This window comes from Nymphalis io, chromosome 10, assembly GCF_905147045.1.
Source record: "Nymphalis io chromosome 10, ilAglIoxx1.1, whole genome shotgun sequence".
Classification (NCBI taxonomy): Eukaryota; Metazoa; Arthropoda; class Insecta; order Lepidoptera; family Nymphalidae; genus Nymphalis; species Nymphalis io.
Window position 1 is genome coordinate 9,550,833 of NC_065897.1, and position 22,961 is coordinate 9,573,793.

At 31.0% G+C, this 22,961-nt stretch overlaps 3 protein-coding genes across 3 annotated transcripts; 1 reads left to right on the plus strand and 2 right to left on the minus strand.

Annotated features, from left to right (window-relative positions):
• Positions 1–4,816: 4,816 nt before the first annotated feature.
• LOC126771178 (muscle-specific protein 20-like) lies at positions 4,817–22,229 on the plus strand. The gene is made up of 4 exons (XM_050490934.1): positions 4,817–5,001; positions 20,181–20,392; positions 20,991–21,111; positions 21,700–22,229. Exons 1-4 carry the CDS (start codon positions 4,978–4,980, stop codon positions 21,889–21,891), a joined length of 549 nt encoding a protein of 182 aa, XP_050346891.1. The 5' UTR covers positions 4,817–4,977; the 3' UTR covers positions 21,892–22,229.
• LOC126771166 (uncharacterized) lies at positions 5,513–8,326 on the minus strand. Its single transcript, XM_050490923.1, has 6 exons — positions 8,066–8,326; positions 7,580–7,672; positions 6,883–7,030; positions 6,663–6,796; positions 6,428–6,577; positions 5,513–5,846 (listed from the first exon to the last, which is right to left on the minus strand). The coding sequence occupies exons 1-6, from the start codon at positions 8,139–8,141 to the stop codon at positions 5,662–5,664; spliced, it is 786 nt and encodes a 261-aa protein (XP_050346880.1). The 5' UTR covers positions 8,142–8,326; the 3' UTR covers positions 5,513–5,661.
• LOC126771179 (myophilin) lies at positions 14,708–16,341 on the minus strand. Its single transcript, XM_050490935.1, has 4 exons — positions 16,187–16,341; positions 15,560–15,759; positions 15,300–15,420; positions 14,708–15,226 (listed from the first exon to the last, which is right to left on the minus strand). The coding sequence occupies exons 1-4, from the start codon at positions 16,190–16,192 to the stop codon at positions 15,044–15,046; spliced, it is 510 nt and encodes a 169-aa protein (XP_050346892.1). The 5' UTR covers positions 16,193–16,341; the 3' UTR covers positions 14,708–15,043.
• Positions 22,230–22,961: the final 732 nt, after the last annotated feature.

The window sequence follows — 22,961 nt, forward strand, 5'->3', positions numbered from 1 at the left end:
AAGATATACGTGTCAATGTGTAGACCTATACACACACATTGACACGTATATTTAACATGAGTTTTATAAAAACACATGAACATTTAACAATTATTTTACTGGTGGTAGGGCTTTGTGCAAGCTCGTCTGGGTAGGTACCACCCACTCATCAGATATTCTACCGTAAAACAGCAATACTTGATATTGTTGTGTTCCGGTTTGAAGGGTGATTGAGCCAGTAATTATATATTATGTAATTACTTACAGGCACAAGGGACATAAAATCTTAGTTCCCAAGGTTGGTGGCGCATTGGCTTTAAGCGATGGTTGACATTTCTTACAATGCCAATGTCTAAGGGCGTTTGGTGACCACTTACCATCAGGTGGCCCATATGCTCGTCCACCTTACTATTCTATAAAAAAAAAAAACAGAATGGTTTTATTTTTCAAATATTTTATTGAATTTATATTATATATCATTGGCTACCATATTTTTAATAAAAGTCCGTGTCAAATTAGAAAAAAAAAACATGAGCAAATGAACTCATGAGAAACATGAGAAAATTAATAAAAAAATATTAATGAAAGAAATAGTAAAATAAACTCAATAGGTATGACGTCAACAACAAGTACTTAATAGCTTACATATTAATTGTATAATATCAATCAATGTAAGCGTAAAATGTAAGCGTCTTTCTTTGTAAGAATAGATTTAATGGAGACACGAATAGAAGTGATTAGCCACCGGCACATGTGAGCGTAAATGAATGACACTTACCAACTTGAAAAGTGCAACCGCAAACAATGCAGTGCGAACTGGTTGACGTCACACGCATTCGGTGCAAAGTGCATGTATGCACCTTAATCTCTCCGCATTTATGCTGCCCTGGTGATCGTTCCTTTTGTGAGCGACACCAAAGGGGCCCTATCCCCTTCGAGAGCACCCTTCTCTGGGTCATCGCTCGTCAGTCGTCACTCGGTCACTGGCCTCGACGACCTTCGTTTACATTTCGCGTTTTCTCGTGCGATTTAATTTAGAGTTACATTAATTTCAACTAATCTATTTTGTTATTATTTCATCTTCAAATGTAATTTATACGTGCAATTTATGTATATATTTTTCGTTTCAACGTAATTATATTTTTATTACATATTGAAAATGTATCTTGATGTTATATATAATAAACCTAATAAATTTCAATAGATTTATTATAAATTTATTTCATTAATTTCCAGGTTATATCCAAAAACTATTCCATCATGTTACGGTAGCTAATACACGTATATTTTTTTTTGTATTTTGAAATACATATATTTTTAATAATGTTTTAAGCGCAGATTAACTAAAAAAATAGTTTTAAAAATGATCTAATAAAAAAACGAAACAAAAAAGAAAAAGTGAAAAAAATACCTATCAAATAAGTGCAACAACATATTTAAAAGACTGGTCTTACCAGGAACTCGAACGACAAGGAGTGCAGAAAACGAAAGAGTTATGCGATGCAAATATCTGCATACTTTAATGCATTTCGTAAAACGAATGTGATAATAATATCCTTTAGCTGCACTACGGCTGATTTAAATAGTAATCGAAGTTTGTCGAATTTAGAATAACATTCGCGTTTATTTTTACTATGTTAATTGTCTTCTTACACTTAAACTTTGGTACCAGACATTACGGAAATAAGATGGCTATACAATTGAAATAGGCAGAAATAGCCATATACATATTACATATACCTATAGATTCGATATAACAAAACAAATTTGATTAAACTTTCTAAAAAAATTATTTAATCGTTCTCATAGCGTATAAGTACAATATTTTATAATATTAGTATAATATTGTTATTTTTTACCATTGAATTAGTTTAGTTTTATTAGTAGCTAGCTTATTTTTGTTTTTACGGTAAATGCTGTTTACACCTTTTAAGGCGTATCACTTAGTAAGATTATCTGTTTTAGTTGTTAAGTGCTTAGTGATAGGTTAATGGTGTAATTATTTCAATCAATAAATAAATATAGAAAGGAGTTAAGAATATTTTGAATAGATAACTTTTTATTATTTTGAAGTCATTTGAAAATTACAAACATTTGGCGTACATTTATAATTTGATGTGGGTGAATTGATAAATTTTGCCAGATCTGATAGTCATCTCCTCAAGATTTAAATTAATTCCATATTTTCAGGTCATGTGCATATTTTATTAATTACCTGTTGAACAAACTTATGACTTCGTTACGTTGATTTTCAAATTTTCGTAACCTCGTATATTTTCGCGATATTTGCATCTTTGCATAATCATAACATATGTTTTAATGTTCCTGTTGATAACAATTTCCACTATTATAATTAAGTCCCATAGATAAAACACTACAGTAACAGATTGTGAACATCCCACTGCTGGGCTAAGGCCTCCTCTCCCTTTTTGATCAGAAAGTATGGAGCTTATTCCACCAAGCTGCTCCAATGCGGGTTGGTAGAATACATATGTGGCAGAATTTCAGTGAAATCAGACACATGCAGGTTTCCTCACGACGTTTTCCTTCAACGTATAGCACGAGATGAATTATAATCACAAATTAAGCACATGAAAATTCAATGGTGCTTGCCCGGGTTTGAACCCACGATCATCGGTTAAGATTTACGCGTTTTTACCACAGGGCCATCTCGGTTTTATTATTTTAAAAAAACCTATTTGAAAAAAAAAGCTCTTATATCAAGTCAAGTCTCGTTTACACAAAATTACTTACAACCTCGTTCCAGTTTCATGTAGTAACCCCAAACGTCACAGTTAAAAATAAAACTCGTTAAACAAATATCACATCTTCATCATCGACACGATAAAACTGATTTTATACAGACAAAACTTATTTCCTAAGAAAGAAGAAATAAATTAAAGCTTGACTTCGAAGATTATATTTTTATTGGTGGAATTAAGTTTCATTAAAAATTAATTTATAAAAACAGAACATTAAAAAGTGAATGTGTTCTAAATAATATTTGTTTCTGTGTTAATCAAATTCGATATAAAATATGATAATATATGATTAAATATATTTATGTGTGTATTCAAAGCTGTATCCAAAAGTGTATAAATAAAGAACAATATAAACATTGGACCATCAATAAAGATGACATGAGGCTTCTGTATAGATATTGTTCTGGAAAAATTTTACTTTCAATCTCACTGCCAACTCAATTTTGCCATTGATATTTATTTGGCAAAAATTCTAACTACTGAGTTTCTTGCCTATTCTTCTCAGTAAAATCGACATTCCGATAGTTTTTTTTTATATTCGCCGGAAGGGCAAATGACTCTACTCCACCTGATGGTAAGTGGTAGTAGAGTCCAAACGCGACGACGGCCAGTACAGACGGGAAAAATGTTCTGCACTAGCCGCCTTCGCCTTGCCGGCCCACAAGATGCCTCTTCACGCCTCGTTTGAAGGAACCCGGGTTGTAAGAGGAGAGGAAGGAACACGTGAGCTGGTAAGGAATCCCATTTTTTGGAAGTGCGACAAAGAAAGGAGTTGCCAAATTTCTTTGTTCGCGATGGAATTGATGTCACAGTTAGGCGGTGACATCGAGAACCAGCTCGCGTGGACTTAAGAAGGAAGGGGGAAGCAGGAATTGGAGAGAATAATTCCTCAGAGCACTCGCCGTGATACAGTTGATAGAAAGCGCTCAGTGCTGCTATCTCACGACGCAATTGTAAAGGTTCAAGGGTGTTTGTGACCTTTACGTCGCCAATAATGCGTGCGGCACGTCGCTGCAACCGGTCCAAGGCCTCAAGTAGGTACTTAGCGGAGCCATCTCAAAGGTGCGAGCAATATTCCACGCAAGACCGTACCTGTGTTTTGTACAGCAGGCACAGTTGTTGTGGCGTGAAAAATCGCCGCACCTTGTTCAGAACTCCGAGTTTCCGTGAAGCTGTTTTTATAACAGCCTCGATGTAATTCCTTGGACTAAGGTCGCAGCGAACGTCAATCCCCAGTTGCATTTGCATTTAATATTATTCTGTAAAATGACTATTTAAAAGTGCTCATTAAAGACTGGTGGTAGGGCTTTATGCACGTCTAGGTTAGCACCACTTAGTATGGTATAGTTGCGTTCAGTTTGAAGGGTGAGTGAGCCAGTGTAACTACAGGTACAAATCACATAACATCTCAGTTCCCATGGTGGCGCATTGGCAATGTAAGGAATGGTTATTATTTCTTACCTCGCCAATGTCTATGGGCGCTGGTGACCACCTACTATCAGGTGACCCATTTGCTCATCCGCCATTAAAAAGGTTATTTAAATAAAGTATATTTAGATTTGATTTATTTCAAAAACTATCTTAATAACCTCCCATTTAAAAAAATGTTTATAGCAACGGTCGATTCAAGTCTTTATAAATAAAATAAAATAAAAGCTTGTTTTAATAAATAACTATGTAGAATTATTAAGCGCCATGACCTGTGATAAAACGAGCTAGGCACATCGGCATTTTTACAAAACCTAAATAAGAGTATATGTCTGTCTTCTATCTTTAATCATGACTTTTTACTAATGCGGTTATACAAAGGTCAGTTTATAAAAATAAACCTACTAGCATTAAATTACTTTTTATTTAATTATTTTAAATTTAAATGTTATTTTAAATAGAAGTGTATTTTTTCTAAAAATTGAACTCGATAAGCGAGTAAAAACAAATTTATTAATAAATAAAATGTGTGGTTTGGTACTTATTTCTATAATAAAGTATTTTAGTAATCGATTCTGACTGCGTAAGGAGATATTTTCGTCCCTCGTTTTCTCGTTTCTGCGTAGTGTCCGTTCTCACTGGTATTTACACCGATATCGCTTTGCGCCGTATAAAACACGTAAGGTGACTCAGTAGCGCTTATTTTGTTCTCAACTTTTGCGAGAGAGCCATCTAGTGACAAGCGTGTCAAACTCACGCAAGTGGTTAGTGTAACTGTGAAGTGTTTTGGTAATCCTCGTTTTTAAAAATGCCTGGGCGTCCTATTTGGCAGGTAAATACAGAATAATTCATAACTAGAAACAAATAAAATAAACTCAAAATAATCAAAATGTCATGTACGTATGTGACACATACATACATTAAAATAATCTTTTAATTTCATACGTAATATAATATTATCAATTAGAACTTCAACAAATAATTCAAATTTGCGGCGCATAAATTTTTTTATAAATCTGAAAATATGCTTACAAACGCGACCAAACAAGATGAGTAATCCATTTGACCTTGGTATATCTACCTGAAATATCAGGTAAATAATACTGTGTAGTAAGTATTTCTGAAGGTTTTAATATGTATTATAAATACCTACCTAATATATATATATGTTCCATCTAGTATGCAGGGCAGTCTTAAATGTAATAGCTAGAATTATTGATAATTATTTAAAACAGGTTAAATATATAAATACTTAACAAAATTATTTTGTATAAAGTTTATTATTTACATCCTTATTGTAAATAAAAATAAATTTAATACATGTAATAATAATATCACTCGCAAAGTGTTAAAAACAAAACACTGTTTTCAATAATAAACAACTAATTGACAAAAGTTAAAAGAACAAAACGATATAATCTTTTATAATTAGAATTTATTCATAAATAATATTAAAGTAACCTACATTTAAATTAAAGCATATTATAATTCATTAATTTCTTTTTTTATTTATTAGGTTAGATTTAATATCTCCAATCATAAAGTTTCCAGGCAGATTGTGAAATATTTGTTGCATGAAGCCTAATAAAATATCTTCTATAGTCTTTGATAATATTGGTCTCAAAGACTCGGATACTGGACGCCAATTTGCGTTTAAATACGCATTTGTGCTATCCTCTGAAAAGTAAGAAAACGCCTAATTAAAATAGGTACATATGCGGGTTTGTTTCAATTATTATTCTACATCATATCTTCCAAGAAATCCTAAAAGTATCAAATATACCACCTAAAAGCTTAAAACTTATAAGCTACATATTAAAATGATATTTGATATTATCATTTTGTTTTATATAAAATAGTTATAAATAAAAAAGGTTTTAATTTTATATACAAAAGAATATGCATATCATTAAAAAACATTCACGAAAGTACAACTTTAAAAACGAAACAATATTACAGAAGAAAAAAAAAAAAATTTATACGGCGAATTGGCAACAATGGACCAAGGTCACAAACACCACAACGTCTCACGACGTTTCAACGTTGCAATTTGTAACACGAATGTACCAGGCAATCATAAGCGTTGAAGATAAATGTATGAATTTAAACATTATGAAATTCAAAGCGCCATCTATTACAGGATAGCATACTCTTATGCGAGTTACGTTAATACTGTTGACATTCGTATAGTACTACATGATTAAAACAGATGGCGCTCACTACAGTGAAATATTATATATATTTATAAATAAACTTACCGAGTGATGAAATACCATCAAATAAATTACTCATATGTAATTTAAGCCCCCCAATGTTGTATTTAACATGCACCTTGGTAACATTAAAGAAAGGTAAATTATCTTTTTCATACAGCTTAACATCACTGACGATATCTATTGTCATGTTACCTGTAAAAAATATATTAATCAATCAAGTCAATAATAAAAATAAACGACATTACGACATTATTTTGTAAAAATTAAAAAAACTTACTTGGCTCGAACCAACATAGACCACTGCCAACTAAAGGTATTAACAATATTTTGCCTTTTAAGTCATAAGTTCCCTCTATTCTTATTTTCGGAACTCGGACTCTTGTATAAAAGTTGTATGTCTCACCATCTACTCTAAAAAATAAATAAATGTTATTACTTAACACCATAATGCTGTGGCGAAATTGGAAAATTTGATAATTATGAAAATGTTAACTTACTGACTAAGCAACACTTCGGTACGTCCAAAACCTGTTACCACAACATTATCAAGTGCGGCATTAACGTTAACTGGTCCATCGCCTTGCAAAATCCTTATTTTAGGAATATTTAGTGGGTCTATAGGGGGCAAATCTATTTCTGGTAACCCTGTAAAAGAATATTTTTTAATTTTCATATCATTAAAAATTGTAACCATCATGATATAATCTAAACAAGATGAAGAAATAGCACTTTCGCTTTCTGCAAGTTATATCCCACTATAGTTGCACATTTCGTAAGTAAGACTGTGTCACTAACTTAGTGGCTTGAACCCACGGAGGCTTTGACTGTTGAAGATAATTTACTTATTAGTTTAGTTACATAATATTACGATATTTATACGTAAACAAATGTTTATGCGCTTGACGCTTTTTCGTATTGTACACATCAATAAGTAATCAAAACGTTGTGTCATTATGGTGTCTAATGAGAGAAAAATACAATCGTTAGGTAATAGTTAATACCAGGGATTTAGCGATAAGAGTAGGTATGCAAGGTGTATTACCGTTGTGCAATAGAGTAGGCTCTGCAACAGCGACTTACGCAGTTGACTGGTCTAGTAACCGCATATTACCTACTTATCCGTAATATGTAACATAAATGTTACTTTATAAGAATAACAAAACAATAGAAAATAAATATACAAAATGTAGGTACCGGGCCCCAAGGCATTGAAGAGTTGTTGTACGGCGTCCTTAGAACAATCTTCAAAGTCTGGATCACTCTTTAAGCAAGTCTGCACAAAATTTGCTAAAAAGTAAACGAACAAAACAATCAACGCAGTTAAATCAAATTTTCAGATTAAAAAAAAGCAAAATGTAAACAACATCAAATGGCTTGTAAAATTGTATATATGGTAAAATTTAAATATAAGAAAATTGAGCATTAAAACTATTTTTTATTCTATTTTCTACGTCCCGGTTTGTATTGTTAAATGCTACCGACTACTAGGCGAAAATATCTTTGTGAAGATACGTTTTATGGAATGCTACATTTAAAAAAACATGTGAATAAATAGATAAAAGCATACTTTAAACAATGAATGCCGCCTAGCAATAAAAATAAAAAACGAAATTTTGTCATTTACGATTAAAAGTTAGACGATATTTTTAAATGAAAAAACCTACATTCAAAAATACTTACGCTTCGTTTTATAATAATCAGCGACTATCGCTGAAAATTGGAGCACAATGAACACTATTAAGAATTTTAACTGCATGTTTTATTAGATATACGATTATTTGCAGTTATGAACCTTAGGTTCGTGAGCCCCGAGCTGGCTGCTCGAGGTGGTAGGTTGTGACTGTCTCCTACGAGCCGGTCTGTTTGACTCTGTACCGAAAGGTGGGGAGCAGGTACCACGCAATTGTGAGTATAAGTAAACATAACATAAACTTTGCCCTTCTTAAGTAACTATCACTGATGAGTGCACAGCACACCCAACCCTCTTTTTATGTTTATGGCTTTTCGATTCGTTTACGCGTCACAGCGTTACTACTTGTAGCAATAGATACCAAGTCAACATAGTCAAGCAACAACTGATATCTGATGATTATATAATGATTACTTTTTGCTTACTCAGCGTTTTTCTTACAATATTGCCGATGTGAAATCCTTTGTGATGATTAAAGTTATATTTTTAAACTTCAATAATAGTCATTATTACATCGATTATCGCATTACTAAGAAGATAAGTCTATCATTACATTGTTTTATTTATCTAATCATATAGTTGGATGTTTTGTAAGATTTCAACGATTTGCTATCGTCATTTTAATATTGGTTTGTAGTATCTAATATAGTAAGGCAATAAGAAGTTGGTATAGATTTCATCCTGTTTGGTGATATTACCTCAAATGAGGATTACTTGTGAACTAGAAACAATTGTAACTATTACCACGAACAGTTCCTGTGCAACGAGTTTTTCAAGTGTGTTGTTTTGTGAAGCGATGCATTCGTAACAGAAACCTAATAAAAGTAGATAATAAGTGTTACGCTGGTTCCGTATCAACGACTCCCTTGACGTTAAATTTATTTGGCAATCAATATTTTTTACTCGTCATTTTAACTTTAATTTCATGAATAATTAGTTAGGTCAGCTTCCGCTCGCTGTTTCGCCAGCGTGTGTGAGGGTGAAAATTGTTAAGTAGCCTATGAGTTAAGTCAGGGTATAACAGAGATAGCTTTATTTCTTTCATCTAAATCCTTCTATGAGTTTTTCGTAATTGATAAAAAAGATGCAAATTTTTATTGAAAAAATGATTAAATAATTAAGCGTAATGGGTAGAGACTTACTAATTAGGTAATATTATTGTTAGGTGTACAACAAAAAGGGCAGCGTTATGAAACTATTACATTATAGTTAAGTTATTTTAGGGTGACTAGAGAACGGCTTGTAAACTTAAAAAGGCCTTGAACGGTGAATGCGGTCTCGGAGCTTACACAATACACAGTGAGCCACAGGATAAAGGACTGTAGTGCTATTCTGTACGAACTCACTTCATTAGTCATCCGTGAAATGTTGAAAACTATATAACTAATATGGTGATATACTATTTTGATGCGTACATTCTTGAAGTGCTATAATTATTATGATCAATGTCGCATGTCACCTTCTGACATTTCACGGCTGTTTTCTACAGTAGATTTCGAGTTTGTTCTGACAGAATAACCGTCCTGATTAAAGTGCTTTAATGTCGTTTTTACCTTAGGTAACAACAGCCAGCTAATATACCTGTATATCTCGCCCACCTCATATATTTAACAAAGAAACTAGTCATATATGAACGTATATTACCTTTGTTATTTGTGAGTAAGCAAAACGAAATGACACCCCAAATGTTTGCTTCATACACAAACATATAATCAAACATATAACTACATCTATTTTTGAAGTCGGCTAAAAATTTCGCGGTTGGAAAATGTTCAGAAATAGGTACATTAAAAAAAATATATATATACCGAATAAAATTTATTATAATTGTAAAATCCAATGTTATCATCATCATATGTTTTTCATAATTATATTATATGACTGTTATTACCCTAATTGCCGCCCGCTATCATTATTTTCTGCCTTTATGTTGCCTGGAGATGTTTTAGCACTAACGTCCGACTTTGAGTTTTATTAGTGTCATAGTTTTCCTATAGTTGTGTTGTTGCGCACTTCAATGTATAGTTACCTAAGTAACCCGTTAATATTTCATTAAAAGCCTCTCATCTTAACCATTCAAAGTTTGGAACTTATTCACCCGTGCCGAAGCGGGTTAATTGATGAGATACATGTCAGAATTTTATCCGACACATGCAGGTTTCCTCGCGCAAGAGTTGAATTATAAACACAAATTAAGTACGTGAAAATCAGTGGTGGCGTAATGGGACATCTTTAGCATGTTTCTGTCGCTGTGTACGTATCAGACGAAAACCACGTTATTTATTTAAAGAAATACTCAAGGTAATCATAACTCAAACATACACTAATTTGTTTATTCATATAATATTGAAGAAAACAACATGGAAACTAGTTAACGCTTTACTCTCTTCCATACGATTTACATATGGATATCTAAAATTGGTCAGTTTTAGATTGAATTTTGGAATATTATATTTATAGTTTTACAATTTCGTATTCTCATTTGTTTATTAATATAAATACATTATTGAAAGATGAGTAAAGATTTAAAAGTAAATGACATATTTTTCTTATTATAAGTACATTATTTTTTCTAAGAATATAATTAGATATATATACAATTAAAATTTTGGCTCTTATAATTTTACAAAATACATGCCAACGAACCCACGCGGCATTAGCTGATGAATAATTTCATTAAACTTGTAAATCATTAGACTTATGCGTAGGTAATAATTTTATTACCTAGTTAATTAGGGCTGATCTGAGAATTTGTTTTATGTCAGTGTTCAGCATATCACGGAAATAACAGTATTTAATCTATTTTATCTGGAGAGAAAGTTCATACTGTATTGACAATACTGAACATATTATTAAATTAACGCAATATTGACAAATTTTAAAGACAATATTTCTCTTAAGTGTAATATTTTTTTTTTACTAATTTGACTCCATACTTGTTAAACGTGTTGGTTGTTGAACGTAAGCATAGTTTGGTACCTTCTTTGTACCGTCGTTTCTTGTACTCATTATTATCCGGCTATTTAAAACACGTATCCTAAACTATATTATACTAAATATCCACAGATCTATAATTTTTAAAGGCGCAAAATATTCGGTTTGGTTGATTTACTTAAATGAAAATTCAGCGGATTATTCGTAATCGATAAAATCCATTTCAATTTAGCCTATCACTAGTACTGATTGCTTGACGTAAACCATACCTATGTCAAGGCCTTTTAGTTGTAGTCATGAGTGAGGATAAATTCAACAGTACATCCTCGTTTCTTGGCTCCTGGTCAAGATAAACAAATCATACAGCGTCAAGGCCCACGCGCGAATGGCAGCTCTTTCTGGAACTCAAAAATAAAATTGCAGATTAATAAAGATCTTTGAATACTTATGAAAGCCTGGTACTTTGACTTTCAGTGATAGGTCTAGCTTTCTGTTACTGAGTAAACTATATCTCGCCAAAACGAACAAGCGCTCGACTTCTAAGGATGTCCTCTAGCATTTTTACTTTAGTAAAATATATAAACTCTTTAAAGAATCCAAAAAAAATCTATAATGTGAATTAATGATGTCGTATATTACTGAGTATATTAAAAAAAAATGAGTAACTATTTTTCATTGCTTAATGAAACGAATGTTTATGCAGTGAACAATATAATAATTATACAAATAATTTATTTCTGAACGTATACTCATTACCAAGTGACACAATGTGCATTTGTTTTTCTAACAAAAATATAAAAAATTAAATTGCTTAAGAAACGTTGCAAGGATTTTGTGGTTATTTCTGACTCAACTCTATTTTATAGCTTCAAAATAGGTTATGGCTTAAAAGATAAACCTATTTGCAACATGCCTATTTTTATCCGTTACAGTTTAGTACTTAGGTACAATGTGGTGTCACATTGTAATAGAGAATATTTTGTATTTTTTTAATTGTAAATTAATATGTATGTCTGTATAATACAAGCTGCGCACCTTAATTCCATTCATTCAAATTTAAATTATTCAACGTATACTTTTCTATATTAGTTGACATTATGTCTATTGCTCTGCTCCAAAGGGTCTCAGCGTGAAATAAAATATTATGCTTATAATATTAATATAGCCTATATATATTTATATAAAATTCCTCAATAAACGAGATTTATCTTCTAACAATACCAACAAATTATAAATGCAAAATGAAAATGATACAAAAGAAATGCTATTTAGAAATGATTATGTAATTAAGATTGTCACACTCACGCAATTTCATTACTCGCGTCTGACGCTACTAACATATATTCGTGTATTGTATTTAAAAGTATATATAATACATTACACTTGAAATAAATTTTTTACATTTAGATTTATTCAAGCAAATCTAGTCAAGTTTTTATATTAGAATATGAATTTTATAAGAGACCTAAGTGATATAAAATATTAGCTCCCATGACAGACGATTTATTTGGTGTAAAAATAGGGTTGATATTTTTTCTGTTGAAATGATGAAGGTGACCACGTACCATTAGTTGGCCCATTTGTTACACTCCAAGAAACTCTATGATGATAATATAAGTACTTCACAAGTACACACATAAGATTTAATAACATTTAAAATTTTATATTAAGCATATACTGACAAAACTAACCAACAATACTTTGACATTTTAAATATATTTTGAAATCTCGACGCGTTGAGATATCGTGTTAAAGTTTGTCAATTACTACTTTCGCTTACATCGTTTATCTGTCAACAATTTTACTCATTTTGTAAGAATACGTGCATAGCATCAAATTTGAGCATACATAATTTATAGAATATTTTACTGATCAGGGTAGCGACAGTTTAGTTATTATTTAAAACTAAAATTCGTCTTTAATAAAATCATTAATTAAATGAAAACATTTTTATATTAATCCCCATGCAAACGACAAAGGAAAAGTATGATTAAGAAATAATTAGTATATATAAAAAAAGAATCGAAAAGTACACATTTTTTACAAAATATTTTTTAAATTTATTCAAATAAGAATTTTTTATATTAGTAATTAAAAATAGCTACTGTAAAAATCATGGAATGGTGGCAAGAATGATAGCAGACGCCGCAAATCCGATATTTTGAGAGACAAATGAATTTAACGAGCCCTCATGTCACTAGTAGAGACAATAAGACATAATACCTTTTTCAATATCAACGCTGTGACCTCTTCTTTCGAATCTCAAATCAATGATATCAGAAAGGAGAAATGAGGTTTTTAAATAAACACCCACTAAGTAACGTATATAAGCAAGACCGTAAACTTTTAGTTTTATATTATATGAATTGAGTTTTTGTCTTCAACAAACCTGACACAGTCCTGCATGAAATTGTAATCAATCAAAATTGTTTTCAAAAATAATAAAAAACGAAAAATTTGCCACTATTATCACATTAAGTACCTTTAGGTACCTTTTAATTTAAAACATGAATCAGCAGAGTTAATAAGTGTAATAGTTTATTACAATCAGCGTTGGCCCTGGAGCTTGATGAGGGTAGAGCGAGACTGTCTTTCAGCGCCCTTAGATCGACGCTTTCACTTCACATAAATTGCATTTCAGTTAATGTTATATGAATAATAATTACCACTTTTGTACAAATCAAACAACGCTTATGTAACTCTGAAAATGGTTTTTGACCTTTTCACGACCCATTCCAACTGACGCCTGGAGCAATAATAGATACGCCTTCTTAAATGAGACAGAGCCACCAGAGAAACATGATTTTCCGCTCTCACGGGTTTTTTCTTTAAATGTATGGTGGTTGATAATAAACTATTTAATTAATATCGTCGAATCGAAAAAATCGATCGGTACGGAAAAGTTATCGAGGAACGCACAAAATAAATATATGGCCGAATAATAACAGGGATAAGACTTATCCTCTCCTTTTAAAAAAAGGTTTAAAATTTAATCCACCACGCTGCTCTAATGCAGGTTGGATAATAGAACAACGCTTATAATTTACACAATGTCACAACGATATTATACTTTTGAATTATGTTGATCCTATTATTCTCAATACAAAAGTTATGGATATCTTCGAATTGCATATTTGTTATAGTTTTATTAATAATTTATTATTAAAACAGTGTATTATTAGTCAGACATTTAAATATGCTGAAAATACATTTTCATTTCAGAATAAATTTTGGTAGGTAAATCAAATTAATATAAAATGTCAATTAAATCAATCATTTTAAATTGCTTATATGAAAACCTCTAGTAATGTTTAACTTGGCACATCGTAACGTCTAATCTTTTATTATAATAATAATTGAATACGATTTATAATATTGTTTGCGACAAATGACAGCTTAAACATGAATTCATCAATGTCAACGCAAATAGCTCTTACACTCAAATATAACTTTATATGATATGTTGATTAAGATTTATTTGATTTTTTATTATATCAAATTTAAAAGAGTTTTATTAATGGCCAGACTATTCTAAGGGCTCTTAGAATAGTTATCGGGAGTTGCTCGGGAGTTAGATTTTTCATAACGTTATTAGTAATTACATAAATATTTGAATACAAATAAATATGTTTATTTCTATGTTAAGGTCGCATTATGTTTGATATCAATAAAATTAAGAACGCGTTTAAAAAAAAACAAATTGTACAAAAAGTTTTTATTAAATAATATAAAATATGTACAAAATAAGATTAGTCAGGTAAAAAGGTCTTAGCTCAATTAGAATTTGTTAGGATAAAATTATTGCATTTTCCCATTATTAAATTCATTGTGTGAAAATCCAACAAAAATAATGACAAAAACTAAAATAAATAACAAACATTCTTCGAGCAACATAAGAAAAAAACAGCAAACTTTACCCTGAGAAATTTAAAGATAAAATTAGCTTAACTTTTGAAAAAAATACTGATTTTCCGAATAAGTCGGCGTTGGTCTTAAAAATTTGACATGGCGATGATACGTTATTAGTTAGGTAATTACATATGGCGGGTGTTGCCAAATCCACCATGGCCGGATTGAGAGGCGCCCTTATTGTAGCCCATCTGGAGATTGAGCTCAGCGTTGTGCGCTCTAAGCTGTTCTTCCGTGAAGGTTCGTTCATTCTTTTCCGCCATCTTAGGTCCTAGCTGAGGACCATTGTATTCTGGGTGTTTCTGAGTCTAAAAAAAATTATTTATATTTTAATTAATTGAACATTTTTAATAATTATTATTTTTTAAGCCAATCACTTACAATTCTGCCTAGTGAGTACAAGCACAAAGTGACTTGAGGAATGTTGCGCCTCTCAAATAGATCAGCCGTCTGGAAAATTTCCTCTTCTGGAACGCCATACTTTTTAACAGCCGCCTGGAACCTGAAATTTACGACATTGAACACATGAATAAATAAATAAAAGCAGTGTGCATTTTACGACATTATATATATGTTATATATAAGACAAGAAGATAAATAAAATTGGTATATTGTGACTTTAAACTTAATCAATAAAATACCTTTGGATGTTCTCCATGAGTTGGAAATTGGTCCCTCTCTCTTGAATCTTTTTTACTGAACCAGGAGCAAGTTTGTTAATTAGTTTGCATAGCACAGTACCATCCTTGAGGATGTCCTCGTATTCCCCCTTTGGACGGGGCTCACCAAGGACGGTGTAGATCCAGACCAGAACTTCCTCCTCTTGTTCCTTGTTTCTAGCCTGAAAACATTAGTGTTTATGTCAGAGACGTAAATAAAAGCAAAGTATTTGAACAACAGCCATAAAATATCTGCTCCAGTGCCAAGTCGTTTGATGGTAGCGCGACCGGATTCCAGAATCATATCCGAAAATAACGTTAACGCAAACCTACGGATGTTATCTCAATGATGCGCCTGGAAAGCTTACGAGATTAAAGGACGCATGCGCCGTGCAGTAATTCATGACAGAGTACGCAGCTGCGTATGCGGTCATGAATGTGCCATTAACATCGATCCAGTTTTTTTAAATCACACAATATTTTTTATTAAACATTTTGTACCGATTAAATAATGTATTAATTATGCCGAAAATGATTATTATTAATTGGTAATTATTTTTTGTATAAATTATTTATTAAATTGTCTTAAAAATTAATAAAGATTCTTACGGGCATCTTGATAAGATGTGCAATTTATTGAACACTAATGAAACGAGTATCCTGATCCGTATCAAAATGTGGACTGGCTTCGAAGCCGCCCGCCCAAAGCCGGTCAGCGTCCGCGGGGGCGGCGAGCGTCATTTCGCCAGTTGTTTTCAACAAGTTTAAAACTCAAACGCATGTAATTATAGTTATTACACCATTGCCATCCACGCTATGATGGTATGATAGGTCGTAATCCCTATGACGTTTTATGATGGACTAAAAATGTTTACGGTTAAATGAAAAAGCTGTCAGTCGTTTAACATTTTTTGTTGACTTTTTTTAATGTTGTTTAAATATTACTAATTAAATAATTTAAACTTGAATTTTTTTGTTCTAAGAAATAAGTCAAACTGTGTTAGAAGAAAATGTTATCGATACTAAAAATTGAGGTTCGTTTGTTAATTTGTTGTAAAAAACCGTTCTCCTCATCCCAACTTCGTCCGGGTTAAGATTGAGGATTATTATCCAGTTTAATCCAGGTATGTTTTGTTTATGAAGAAATAAATTGATTCGCTATAAATTCTATTGAACTTTACCTGCAAATAAAACTTGTTCATAATATTAACTTGATATAGTTAGCTATTTAGAATTATTTTTATTATCTTCATACATTTAACAAAAATAGTTGACATTTTCCATGCTTGCAACTTTTGTAATTCTTCATAGTCTCCAAATATTACACAACATTGTTTGAAGATTCAGCCTTAGGAACATTTATATCTGTTTATATTTATCATCGGATGAATTCAGTATGATGCAATTTCCGGCTTTTAAATCTATTTTGGTTTTAAAAATATTCTGTTCTCTTTCAATTTCGATTCAATTAAACTGTTGCAAAAGCGATAAATCTTACTAGTAAATGTGAATATATTTATTTGAAACAACATTGACATATTTACGAAAATAAAGTAATCGGCGAATACACTGAAGACTGATGCATTGCTATTAAATACAAAATAATAATTAATACACTCTTAAAATTAAACATAATCATAGAATAGAATAACAAATTTGTCACACTATCAAACCTATTCGGCTGGACATAGGTACTTATATGCTCAAATGATATTTGTAATAGAATCGGCCTAAACTGTTAGCCCGATTCCCGATTTTGACAGCTAGTAATTTTATAAAGTATAATTTTGTTCTTTAGTATAATTTACATGTAATATCTAGTGTAATCATATATGATTTTAAGTTCATATAAAACTGTATGAGATATACAGTTTTATTTGTTAACGTGTTTTAAATAAGATTATATTTAACCCATTTTTTTATCTTAAGGTTCATTTCATCTAAAAGAAATAGTTAAAAAGGCCTCCTCTTAGATATACATATTCCTGGACATCATTTAATGTGGGTATATAATACAATAAAAATATTATTAGTAATGTTTAATAAAGACTTAAAGTATTAATATTCTCATTTCATGGTCTGGATGAGATGTAAAAAAACAAACAATTATTTTTTTAAATATTTTGTTCAGGTTTATATACCAAAAAGATCGATTCATAGATTCGGTAGATTAGATTAGTAGGTACTGTTTGCACATTGTATTCATATTTATAATACGAAATAATAAAATTATTTTCAGATTGAAAGCAAAATTAAAATATCGAAATTCTTTAGTTCGAGTACTATTTAAAATCAACTGAAATCAAATCGTAAATACTCGTCGCTTGGCAATAGCAATAAAAAATAAGCTTTCAGTGCCTAATTTCGTCAGCGCATGGATTTTATTAAGGTTAGGTAATCCTAGTTACGACAAACTTTTAATTTTAATGTTATAATTTCATGCGATAAAACGTTTATACTAAATAAATAATCTCAAACGCTGAATTAGTGAACACAAACGCAAACTTTAAAATGGAGATTCATAATTACATAAATATAATGTCCTAAATAAAATTACTTTTTTATTAATATTATGTTCACATTGTTAATAATAAAATAGTTTTTAATTGTTACAATTTAAAAAAATATTGTAATCGTCAAATTGCATTTCTGTAACTATTTGGTTTTTTTTACAACAGATTCCGAATTTCGATGGCCATGAAATGTAATTTGATAATTTACGATATGACCAGAAACGTAAAACAAACTAAGATCTGATACAGACTAAAAATTTGTGATATATAAATATTTTTGAAGCCATTCAGCTACTATCTAGAATGTGTATTACTGGTCATAAATCTAGACTAAATTGATGTGGGCGAAACCGCAAATTGCATATTATTTTATGTTTTGTACTTTTGTCATTAATGTCCGGATATACTATTATTATTTTAATTTATAACATTAAATAATGTCAGCAAAAACACGCATTTAAAAATCCTTACTAAATTAATTAATTCAAAAAATAACTGTGTATTGTTAATTTTATGAACTTTACGCTATTTTAAGTATCAAATAAATTTATTAATTCTTATGTAATATAAATTAATATCTAATTCTGTGCGAAAACAAATTCCACCTAGTTCTTCACATTTCAATGTGTATTTCAAATACTCCTTTATTTTATCAGAAAATATTCGAAGTTAAATAAATCTACAAGTTTATAAAGAAATCTTTTATAATCATTTACTTCCATTACATTGGTATTACAAAATATTGTTGATATTCATTAAAACTAAGTACTTATAATGTATAAATACATCTCACATTGGCATTCATCCAACACAAAGTCGAAGTACGTTTCCAAGTTGGCACGTGTCGGGAAACCCCTTAAAAATTGATACTTACAGTTAAACTGTGTATTATTTACTGTGACATTTATTGAAGCTGTTATCGTTACAAAAATTTTTTTATGCTTAACTATGCTGTTATGATATAAAACTTTTATCATAATCAAAAATTAGTATAAAGTGTTAATTTTTGCATACCTTGGATGCAAACCGTGCTAGTGGTCTATTATGGCCACAGAATAAAAATCAGCTTTAATTAATATTTGTTTTTTTATAAAGAGCCGAGAAGGTCTAGAGTGAATCTTAAGCGCTGACCGCGGGTTCAAACACAGGCAAGCACCATTGAATTTTTACGTCTTTTACTCATCATATATTCTACCGCCAAACAGCAATACTAAGTCTTTTTGTATTCCATTTTCAATGGTGAGTGTGTGAGTGGGTGTAACTACAGGCACGAGGGACATACATCTTAGTCCAAGTTGATCCACTAAATATGAATAGTTAACATTAAATTCTAAGAATATACTGTGACGCTTTTTGTCGTGTAATATGTAACAAAGAATACACCCAGTGTAATTCCCAGCAGGATCATGTTAAACAAAAGAAGATATCAATATTTAATTTACAAGTAAACAAAAAGTCAATATTTTCCTAAAATTGTAGCTCGCTTTATATAAACGGGTAAATTATATACAATATTACTAGCTACCTGTAGGGTCCCGGTTCGCACGGGTAGAATAAAAGTCTGCAAAAAACATTTATATTGTAATAACTTACCAGTTAAGTTACGTAACGAACGCCAATAAAACTCCCAGTCGTTATGATTTTTTTCAATATCTTCAACAATCATCGTCACATTTTAGCCAATTTACGCAAAACTTTAATGAATTAAAAACCTTAACCTTCCTCATGAATTACTCTGTCCAGTGAAAACCAGACGAGAATCCATTCAGAAGTTTTTGAGTTACCACCAGTAATTGTCTGTCCGTAATTAATGGTGGTAATTTACTGGTGGTAGGTGTTAGTTGGTGATCACTTACCATCAGGTGGTCCATATGCTCGTCTGCCAACCTATACTATAAAAAAAAGATGAACGCGGCAAGGGACTGTGTTGTATAATATGTTGTTATTATGTCATAATTTTTTGTTTATATCGATGTGTTTATTAATATATTTTACAGAATCTTTATTATTCCATGAGCAATTTTTAAGTTCATAGTAACTGATTTTTATTTTATGTCGATATGAAGTATTTATTAAATGAATTTTCTTAGTGTGCTGGCAAGCGTGAACCCGAAAAGGAGCAAGAAGCACAGAGATGGATTGAAGCTGTTATCGGGGAGAAGTTTCCGGCAGACCTTCCTTATGAGCTAGCCCTTAGAAATGGAATCATCCTTTGCAAGTTAATGAACAGGCTACAACCGGGCATTATCCCCAAGGTGAACGTTTCCGGTGGAGATTATAAATTTATGGATAATATAAGCCAGTAAGTATTTTTTTTAAATATTATAATATTTAAGATTTTGTGGGTAAGTGTCTTACTGCTGTGCTGGGAGGCCTTAGCTTCTTTTTGAGGAAAAGGTTTGGAGGTAACTTAAATAATATAAAACTTTGGACTGGACTTTGTTGTCAAAGCCTTAGATCCCGCGGCAGGCCCAAGAAGCGCTGACTGGATGTCGTGAGAGAAGACATGAGAGAGCACGATCTCACTAAGGATGATGCTTTAGATCGGGCAAAGTGGAGGAATAGATGCAGAAAAGCGGACCCTGGCGTTACTAGGCCGGGAAAACGCTATGCAGAAGAAGAAGTTAATTAATATAAAACTTACGAATAAAAATGAACATATTTGTTCATGTTGAACATTCTAATTTAAATCTTACATTGCGAGAAATATCAAATTATTAATTACCAGTCGATAAAATGTTGAGTTTGCGTGATTGTAGGTACATGCTTGCTTTACATATATGCATGAGTACACTCTCACGACTAAAGTGTTCAGGTTATACATGGCGAAGTAAAATCTCAAATTGATGTGTCATGGATGTGACGTCCAAAATTTAATTCGCTGTCAATTATTATTACAGGTTCCAAAACGCTTGCATTAAATACGGAGTTCCTGATGTGGATCTATTTCAATCAACCGATTTGTGGGACCAGAAAAACATTGCTCTCGTCACGCAGACAATCTTTGCTCTTGGCAGGACGGTAATTGTTATTTAAATAAATGTTAACTTATAGTAGAAATCTAACTAATTAAAAGACGACTCTAACTAATTAAACCATTATTATTTTGACGAGCCGGTTGGCGTGGTTGGTGGATGCTTGCCTTTCACGCCGAAGGTTGTGGGTTCGATTCCCATCCAGGAAAGATATTTGTGTGCATGAACATGTCTGTTTGTCCTGTGTCTGGGTGTAATTATCTATATAAGTATGTATTTACAAAAGAAAAATAGTATATGTTTTATATCAGTTGTCTGGTTTCCATAGTACAAGCTCTGTAGAAGCTTATTAAAAATCCAAATTCCAAATTGCTAATGAAATCTCTGTGACAAATTAGTTGAAATAAAACTCGACAAATACTAAATAATAATTAAAGATTTATAGAAATAAATTTTGAAGATTGATGATTTTATTCAGTTTAACATAAAATCGAAACACAAAATTACCAGAATACTTTGCAGATACTTCAGAATGATCTCTGTTTCATACACTATAAATTTATAATTTCTTTTGTTTTTCGTTCACCGGAATTCGTTTGAATTATTTTTAAATTAACTATTATTATTTCCACAGACCTACAAACATCCAGAATGGCGCGGTCCCTGTCTTGGTCCGAAACCAGCTGAAGAAAACCGACGTGAATTCAGCGAAGATGTTCTTCGCGCCGGAGAGGCGGTAATTGGTCTTCAAGCTGGCACAAACAAATTGGCATCACAATCGGGACAAAACTTTGGCGCTTCACGCAAAATCATTCTCGGCAAGTGAAGTACTAGGATACTAGAAATTTGAAGAACATTATACGTATATAACTTTAGATCTTAAATAATAACTGTCATATTTTTATTTCATAAATACTTTTATATTTTTATTTAAGCTATAAAAATACCAAAGATGATTAACGTTTATTTATGTAAGTAAGTAAAATTAAATTAAAGTTCTTTAAGTTATGTGACCGAATAAACAAACCAAAAATGTAGTATTAAATCTTCAATATCTTACATACTTACACTTTAAAAAAAAAAACAATAAATAGAAATTTGGAACGAGACAAAATAGTTATTAATTAAATATATATATTTGCTGTTTTATGTAAAATATAACTACTACAAATACAACACGATTGATGCTTAACCTATAACCTAAAAAATAATTTTGATCTCTGCAACAAAGTAGATTCATTTTATCGTTTATATATAAACTAAGTTGAGAACTATTATGTAAAATAATAAATAAATATAGAATAGGTACCTACTACTGTATATGTAAAAAAGGCATGTAATGAAATTATTAAATAAAAGATTTAAGAAACCTACAATTACTTACTTGTTTTTTTACATAGTCTATAAAATCCTTTATTTGATAAGGAAGGTAAACAAATATTCTGAAAATAAATTGACGAATATGATAATTTCACCTTTTGTAATATTTGCCATGTTGGCACAACTAAAAGCGAAAAGTCTAAAAAATAATTATAAAAACAAAAAATGCTTTTTAATTGATTTTTCATTTAGAAAAAAAACGTATTTCTTTTGAAAAATATAGAATATAGAGAAAAAAGTTGTAAATAAAAGTTATCGAAAATAAAATTCCCTATGAAAACTAAAACTTTTTCATAAAACGATGAAACATAGGTCCCTGGGTCATCAGTACTATGTAAAGAATTGCACTTTTAGATTATAGGTAATTAAAAATGGGTATATTTTCCAATTAATTTTGGATCCTTTATAAGGCTTTATAGAATAAAAATATAAAACAACTTCTGAATAACTTTAGAAGACAATATACATATAGATTTCCTTTCATAAATTCTAATATTACCTCAAATGTAAGAAGAG